This window comes from Labrus bergylta, chromosome 13 (assembly GCF_963930695.1).
Source record: "Labrus bergylta chromosome 13, fLabBer1.1, whole genome shotgun sequence".
NCBI lineage: Eukaryota > Metazoa > Chordata > Actinopteri > Labriformes > Labridae > Labrus > Labrus bergylta.
In genome coordinates, this window is record NC_089207.1 from 15,629,853 (window position 1) to 15,638,753 (window position 8,901).

General features: G+C 39.8%; 2 protein-coding genes across 2 annotated transcripts; both read left to right on the forward strand.

The window, feature by feature from the left end:
* Positions 1–940: 940 nt before the first annotated feature.
* LOC109992222 (olfactory receptor 52D1-like) lies at positions 941–2,295 on the forward strand. Its single transcript, XM_020644747.2, has one exon. It carries the CDS (start codon positions 941–943, stop codon positions 1,862–1,864), a length of 924 nt encoding a protein of 307 aa, XP_020500403.2. The 3' UTR covers positions 1,865–2,295.
* Positions 2,296–5,807: 3,512 nt separating this feature from the next.
* LOC109992221 (olfactory receptor 11H6-like) lies at positions 5,808–6,750 on the forward strand. The gene has a single exon (XM_020644746.2). The coding sequence runs from the start codon at positions 5,808–5,810 to the stop codon at positions 6,714–6,716; it is 909 nt and encodes a 302-aa protein (XP_020500402.2). The 3' UTR covers positions 6,717–6,750.
* The last annotated feature ends 2,151 nt before the right edge of the window (positions 6,751–8,901 follow it).

Consider the following 8,901-nt stretch of genomic DNA (forward strand, 5'->3'; position numbering starts at 1 on the left):
TATTATGTTTGATTATATGTTAAAAACTAAAGTTAGTCCAATGATGTCATAAAAAACAACAAAGGCTGCAGAGCCTGTATGAAGCTCCAGCTGTAGGAACTCTGCAGGGCTAAATAGAACAGAAACACTAGAACTTGAAGTGTAGATGTTTTTAAATGAATGCATCACTGTATGAAAATGTTCCTGATGAACATAAAAAGAGGACACATAACTAAATCATAATTTCAAAGTGGTGAGGAAAACCTTCAAATTGTGCATAGATATTGATCAAATTGAGGGAATGACATTTCTGTTGCTAAAGATGTTCTGGGTGAGACCTCCAGACCTCCTACAAAGATGTTTTTCAAATAGATTAAACTTGTCTGCACAGTTTTTGTGCATTTAAAAACATTATACAGGGAAATAAGTTTGATTGAACTGGTCAGTAACTTTCAAATTTGTCTAAAGATCAGTATGAAAAACATTGTGATAAAATCGTGATCTGGATTTTCCCCCCAAAAAATTGTGATATGATATTTTTCCCATATCGCCCACCTCTAGCACAAAGTTCCTGGGGGTACAGATAACCAACACTCTGACCTGGTCCACACCGGAGCTCTTGTAAAAAGAGCTCAGCAGCGCATGCACTTTCTGCGCCGGATGTAAAAAGCACACCGCCCCCCCTCCAGTTCTCACCACCTTCTACAGAGGCACTATAGAGAGCATAAAGAATAGTCTAAGTCTTAGTAAGATGTATTGTTGTTCTTTTTTTTTTTGTGTTTACAGTTTGTTACTAGGTGATAACCATGAAACCTCTCATGATTGGTCAATTTTTCAGCATGTGTGTTAATGTGGGCAGACAAAATATTAATACCAGCGCGAAGAGAAGAGTGCACTGAGACCATAAGAGGCAGAGTTATCCCTCAAAGAGGGAAAAAGAGAACATAATTCACCTGCCAGGATGGATAATGTATCGTCAATGTTTTTTCTTTCAGGTTTAAGTGAGACAAGGAACTACCGCTTTACTATTTTCTTTCTCACTTTACTTTGTTACTGTATGATATTGGTGGTCAATTCTATTCTCATTGTGACCATCATCATTGATAAAACTCTGCATGAACCAATGTATATTCTGTTGTGCATATTCTGTATAAACGGCCTTTATGGGTCATCTGGTTTCTATCCTAAGTTTCTCTGGGATCTGTTGTCTCCAGTTCATGTTATCTCATACTCTGGATGTCTCATCCAGGCTCTAGTGATGTACTCCTTTGCCTGCAGTGATCTCTCTATTCTAGCAGTGATGGCATACGATAGATACTTGGCTATATGTCGACCGCTGGAGTATCACTCCCTCATGTCCAAGCAGAGACTGGTCAAGTTAGTGTGTTTCTCTGTGATTACACCCTTTTGCATCATATCAACGAACATCTTTCTAACTTCTAGATTAAAGCTGTGCAGTCGTCATATTGCCAGGCTGTTTTGTGTGAATTGGATTATTGTATCCCTTGCATGTTACCCAGCTGACACTACTCTGAACAATATTGTGGCTTATATAACGATAATATTTTACGTACTTCACGGTGCTTTTATAGTGTGGTCCTACATGTATCTCATCAAAACATGTGTGAATTCTGCAGAAAACAGGGCAAAGTTCATGCAGACATGTGTGCCACATTTAGCCTCCCTGCTCACTTTCCTTGTGACTGTACTGTTGGATATTATGTATATTCGATACGGTTCAAGGGATTTACCTCAAACCGTCCAAAACTTTATCGCTATAGAGTTTCTTATCATACCTCCAATTATGAATCCTTTAATCTATGGTTTGAAACTGAAAAAGATTCAACACAGAATTCTGCGTTTTCTTAACTTTAAAATCAAATAATGATGCCACAGATGCTTCATGTGGCACACTTGGATTGTTGACAGCATTTTTTTTAAGTGTCCTTGTTATGCTTGTAAAATCTTTTTTACATAAAAGATATTGTTCTGAAAAACATAATTCAAAAAGTTGCATGTAAGATATATGTAAGAAGAGCATATGCCAAGCGTTATCATATTAATTGTCTTTTTTAAATCAGTGTTTGTTATTTAAGGGAAGAAGAAAACGCACAAATTTAGCAGAGGCTGAACTCATGCTGATAAAGTTTCTTATCTTATGTTTGCTTTCATACATGTAGTTGTTGTGTCACTGTATCTATAAAGACTGTATATATTTAAATTCTATAAAGAGATGTTAGAAGATTGTGACAGAATGCTTACATTTCATTCAAATAATCTGGACTTGCTGTCTTTACTACAGATATAAAGATCTACACTTCATTTCTTTCTGGTGTATGTAGCTCACTTAATTTGAAAAATGTTACTAGTCAAGATATATGTACATCATTTTGTGCACCCATTTTGTGGGTTTTGTCAAAGTCAATATACTACTACTGTACGTGAACATAAGTATGAGGGAAGAATATAAGGCAGTGATAGTATCTACTAACAGTATGCCCTTGAAATTTTTTATTAATATAGTGAGTAAACATTAGACAAGTGTCTGTTTCTCATTTAAAGTCAACTTACAAAGATATTTTCAAATGAAGCATAGAAGAGTCCAATATAATGTATTCACATTATGCTGCCTGTAGGCTTTTATTTGATCATTATTCTTCATCTTTAGATTAATTAGCCAGAGATGAACAGTGTTCAACTTTGCACATTAATTTCTTAACCCTTACCTTTCTGAACCATGCTGCAATAGAAAATGCAAAATGCAGACAGAATGTAATCTTATATTGTATATTATTTAATGAAAACATGCTTCACTGAGGCTTTTGGAAAGTTGCAACACATGAATGACAAGCATTATCCTGCAATACTTAATCATTTAAATTTGAGTGTATTTTTTTCATTCTTCTATTTATGTTTTTTAATAATGTTTATGTCCCTCTATTGATGTCATTGCCATAATGAAATCTGGACATTTATAAAACAAAACAGATCGTGTGCTTTGATTTGATTTCATATCTTGACGAGCCAAGCTGATCTTTCAACGACACCACACAGCAACAAGTATGCCTAATTTTAAAGGTTCTAAATAAACTAATATCTTGAAAGGGTTAAGAAAACATTTGTGGTTTTTTTTTGTTTGTTGCACAGTATCTTGGCTGGACAATGTCTGATAATTGAGGTGTCTTAACAAAATGAAGGCCCTTGACTGTATAGTAGGACAACACCTCTCCACCTGCTCCTGTTGTACAAAAGTGAAGCCAAAATACCCCCCTGACAAAGCAGACATTTGTTCATCTGGAGTGAGGGTCTGCACGATAAAGATCGGCTAGTGGAGCCGTGGTATTGCAAAAACTTACAGGTCGGGCGCCTGTAGCGTAGTGGTTAGTGCATACGCTCCATGTTCGGAGGCTCATCCAAGCAGGCAGCCCAGGTTCAAATCCATTCATTCTACACTCTCTCTCTCTCTCCTCAATTTCTCACTCCATCCACGGTCCTATCTCTTAATAAGGGCATAAAAAGCCTAAAACTAAACCTTAAACTCTAGAAACATACAGTTCAAATTCAATTGGAGAGCGCTGTCTCCCCCAACCCCCTCCTCCTTAGAGTCGATGCACAAGCAGGCTGCCATATCGTGGACACTGAAACCTCAGTATTTAATCATCTCTGCATCTTTGTCAAAAACCTTTCTGCTTCCTTATCTCTCTCCATATTTCACAAGCATCTCCAATATTTTTCCTAGTTTTACAATGTTTCTGGTCGTGCAGCTTATTAAATACATGCCGAGGCTTTTTAGGTCGGGTAGAATCCGTTAAATAGTATATGAACCACTTCGCTTGTCCACTTCCATTGCTGCAACACCAATTGATTTGCTGTTTGTCTGGCAAACTGAGGGGTGTCCAAAACAGCCATGTGAGGGAGCCTTAAAACTTCTGCCTTTCAGGGAGCAGTGGACGCTTCCGTTCATGCCTGTTCTCAGCAAATGGTAAGCGGATCCGGGGTTGGTTCAGAGGCTGCCTCAGCATCTGTTAAGCCAGTTGTCCGTATGGTAGTGGCACGCTTGGGCTTGGATGAGGCCCCGGCCTCCAGCAAGGGTTATGGTTAGGTAACCCTTATTAGGTAACCCTAACCCCTAACCCTAAATACTTCTGACAGCAGGTCCCTGGCTTCCAAGCAGAATGCTGGCAGTTATAGGCTGGGCCCGGTGCCAGCGGTAGAACCAGCTATTGCCCCCCTCATTGTGTTGCCTGATGAGGTTTTGAGACCCGATGCTCACTGTCCCAGGCCACAGTGTTGCATGACTGCCGATTTTCTGGTGAAGTGTTATGATACGGCTGCCAGCATGGGCGTATCGGTAACTCACTTTCCCATTTGATACTGGCTCTGTCACAGTCACTCCAGTCCTCTGGCATGGATGCATCCATCCAGAGCCTGAGTGACATTTTTTCACTTATTTGCCCTCATGACCAGGGAGCTTGGCAGGTTAATGTCAACACTAGTCCAGACTACATACTCAGTCTCCACTTCCAGAGCTAGGCCGGAGGGCTCTTCGGATTCTCCCGGTAGTGCATCGCGTTGTTTTGGCCAGCAGCACAACAAGCCTTAGAGCATAGAATCCATGCGGACCAAACTCGGTTGCAGTTTGCTAGCCTTCAGGGCCCTGCGCCCCCGCTTAGACGACTACATCAGGTGGATTATGGCACTGGTTGTCCTTGGTTGCCGGCCCGCCCTGGTAGCTTCCCAAGACACTCACACTCCTTTGAGCGGCCTGATTACCACTGACAGGCACCCCTGCAGTCTGCTCTGCAGACCTAGAGAGGTCGGGGGTCTGGGTTTCATCCTACCAGGGACCCTAAGGGCCATGGAGGCAGGCCCTGATGTCACAGGGATCCAGGGACAATCCAATGGCAGTGACAATCCAACTCTTATTTTCGACGGAGTACGCTGCAGTCACACGTCAAGCTGGACAGAATATGACAGCCCGGACAGGAAGTCAGACAAGGAAACACACAGAGCATCCAGTCAATTTCAAAATAAAACACAATATACGGACTCGCAATCGTATTTTTCATCACTTTATCAACATTACGTCAAAACAGGAACTGAATGAACAACAGTTCATTTTCAGAAAGACAAAGCAACATGTTGTTGGCATGTTTTTCTCTTTATTCCCACGGGATCTTATAGTTCTCATGTGATGTGTCATGGGTGCGCTGACGTCCCAGAAACGGATCCAGTGTGAATGGGAACGCGCCGTCCGACGGAGCAAAACCGTGAGGCTGACGGATCGCGGCGCGCACGGAGTATGTGTGAATTGGGGGTTAGACTATTGAATGCAAAATAATAAGCCCTCCATCCCCCCTCAAACCTGCACACAGGACTACCTCACTGGACTGTGCAATGAAATTTAACAGTACACATTTTGTGAAATATATTTGATATCTTTATAGAAATTGTATACATAGTTTCATTATTATACCTATTTATGTCTGCACCTTATTCTTATGTAAATACTTGCTGCTGTTTTTTTCTTTATCCTGCACTATAACAAGCACACTGCATTAAAATGTTGTTCTTATCTGCACTGTAAGGTACAATTTCAATGACAATAAAGAAAGTCTAAGTCTAAGTGAGTTGTATTGTTGTTCATTTTGTTTAGTGTTTACAGTTTGTTACTAGGTGATAACCATGAAACCTCTAATGATTGGTAGGTGTGTTAATGTGGGCGGACAAAATATGAATACCAGCAAGAAGAGAAGAGTGCACTGAGACCGTAAGAGACAGAGTTATCCCTCAAAGAGGGAAAAAGAGAACATAATTCACCTGCCAGGATGGATAATGTATCGTCAATGTTTTTTCTTTCAGGTTTCAGTGAGACAAGGAACTACCGCTTTATTATTTTCTTCCTCACTTTACTTTGTTACTGTACGATATTGGTGTTCAATTCTATTCTCATTGATAAAACTCTGCATGAACCAATGTATATTCTGTTGTGCACATTCTGTATGAACGGCCTTTATGGGTCATCTGGTTTCTATCCTAAGTTTCTCTGGGATCTGTTGTCTCCAGTTCATGTTATCTCATACTCTGGATGTCTCATCCAGGCTCTAGTGATGTACTCCTTTGTCTGCAGTGATCTCTCTATTCTAGCAGTGATGGCATATGATAGATACTTGGCTATATGTCGACCGCTGGAGTATCACTCCCTCATGTCCAAGCAGAGACTGGTCAAGTTAGTGTGTTTCTCTGTGATTACACCTTTTTGCATCATGTCAACGAACATCTTTCTAACTTCTAGATTAAAGCTGTGCAGTTGTCATATTGCCAGGCTGTTTTGTGTGAATTGGATTATTGTATCCCTTGCATGTTACCCAGCTGACACTACTCTGAACAACATTGTGGCTTATATAACGATAATTTTTTACTTACTGCACGGTGCATTTATAGTGTGGTCCTACATGTATCTCATCAAAACATGTGTGAATTCTGCAGAAAACAGGGCAAAGTTCATGCAGACATGTGTGCCACATTTAGCCTCCCTGCTCACTTTCCTTGTGACTGGACTGTTGGATATTATGTATATTCGATACGGTTCAAGGGATTTACCTCAAACCGTCCAAAACTTTATCGCTATAGAGTTTCTTATCATACCTCAAATTATGAATCCTTTAATCTATGGTTTGAAACTGAAAAAGATTCAACACAGAATTCTGCGTTTTCTTAACATAAAAATCTCATAATGATGCCACAGATGCTTCATGTGGCACACTTGGGTTGATGACAGCATTTTTTTTAAAGTGTCTTTTTTATGCTCTAGGTTGCAGAAAATCTGTTTTACATAAAAGATATTGTTCTGAAAAATAATTCAAAAAGTTGCATGTAAGATATATGTAAGAAGAGCATATGCCAAGCGTTATCATATTAATTGTCTTTTTTAAATCAGTGTTTGTTATTTAAGGGAAGAAGAAAACGCACAAATTTAGCAGAGGCTGAACTCAAATGCTGATAAAGTTTCTTATCTTATGTTTGCTTTCATACATGTAGTTGTTGTGTCGCTGTATCTATAAAGACTGTATATATTTAAATTCTATAAAGAGATGTTAGAAGATTGTGACAGAATGCTTACATTTCATTCAAATAATCTGGACTTGCTGTCTTTACTACAGATATAAAGATCTACACTTCATTTCTTTCTGGTGTATGTAGCTCACTTAATTTGAAAAATGTTACTAGTCAAGATATATGTACATCATGTGGGTTTTGCCAAAGTCAATATACTACTACTGTACGTGAACATAAGTATGAGGGAAGAATATAAGGCAGTGATAGTATCTAGCAAACTGTGTGCCCTTGAATTTCTTATTAATATAGTGAGTAAACATTAGACAAGTGTTTGTTTCTCATTTAAAGTCAACTTACAAAGATATTTTCAAATGAAGCATTATAATGTATTCACATTATGCTACTTGTAGGCTTTTATTTGATCATTATTCTTTATCACCAGCCAGAGATGAACAGTGTTCAACTTTGCACATTAATTTCTTAACCCTTACCTTTCTGAACCATGCTGCAATAGAAAATGCAAAATGCAGACAGAATGTAATCTTATATTGTATATTATTTAATGAAAACATGCTTCACTGAGGCTTTTGGAAACTTGCAACTCTTAATCATTTTCATTTGAGTGTGTTTTTTTTTATTCTACATCTATTTATGTTTTTTAAATAATGTTTATGTCCCTCTGTTGATGTCATTGCCATAATGAAATTTTGACATTTACAAGACAAAACAGATCATCCTATCTTGTGCTCTGATTTGAGATTTGTGATTTTTGTTTGTTGGCTGTACACATTTCTGAAGGTGTTGCCATTCCACATGCTTAGGACGGCAGATGTGCTACAGGCTGTGACATGGCAGAGTCGGTTCACATCCATCTATTTAAACAACGCATACTTTCATGTGCACAGTTCCTGGGCTTTGTGTTGAAGGCAGGGTTTATCAGTTGAAGGTGCTCCCTTTTGGGATTTCCCTGGTCTCGCAGGTCTTTACACAGTGCATGCAGGAATCATTGGCCCCATTGCAGGCGAGTTGTATGCATATCCACCCATACCTGGATGACTGGCTGATCTATGCCTGGACCAGGGTGCAGGCAGATCAGGACACTTCGGCCCTTCTTTACCATGTGTCACAGCTGGGCCTCACAGTCAATTATGCCACGAGCTGTCTCATACCCAGCCATTGGATTGTCCCTGGATTCCTAAATTCAGAGGGGCCTTTTGTACCTACAGCCCCTCCAGATTTGACTCGCTGCATACAACCCCCAATTCCATCAGCGCAGCGCACTACGTTGTACTTAGCCTCCACTCTAGTCAATCATTGTGTTCACACAGCGCACGCTGCCGTCCGTCTCCGGCGCGTGCCACCAACGGCACTGCGCTCTGCTCCGTTTCAAATACGCAGCGAGTCTATTTTCGCCGGAGTACGCTGCAGGCACGTGTCAAGCTGGAGAGAATATGACAGCCCGGACAGGAAGTCAGACAAGGAAACGCACAGAGCATCCGGTCAATTTCAAAATAAAACACAATATAATAATAGTAATAATAGACTTTATTTGGCGTGGACATCACAGATACATTGAACGAACCAGATGCATTGTTTAAGTGTTTTAGCAAGCATGTTAGTTCTCAACACCTGTCCACAGGAGGCTTTTGAAAAGAAAACAATTAAGATAGGGAGAAAAGCGATAAACAGAGAAAACAATAATGGGAGAATAAATAAATAGAACCGTAGAGCAAAGGCAGCATGATCAAACAATAAACCAGTCAGAAGCTATTCATTTGAGCACTGTTGTTTTGATTTTAGCCATTGTTTGAGTCCTCTGTTAAAAGCATTACTGTTGCTCTCTAATTTTATGCCAGAGGGCAG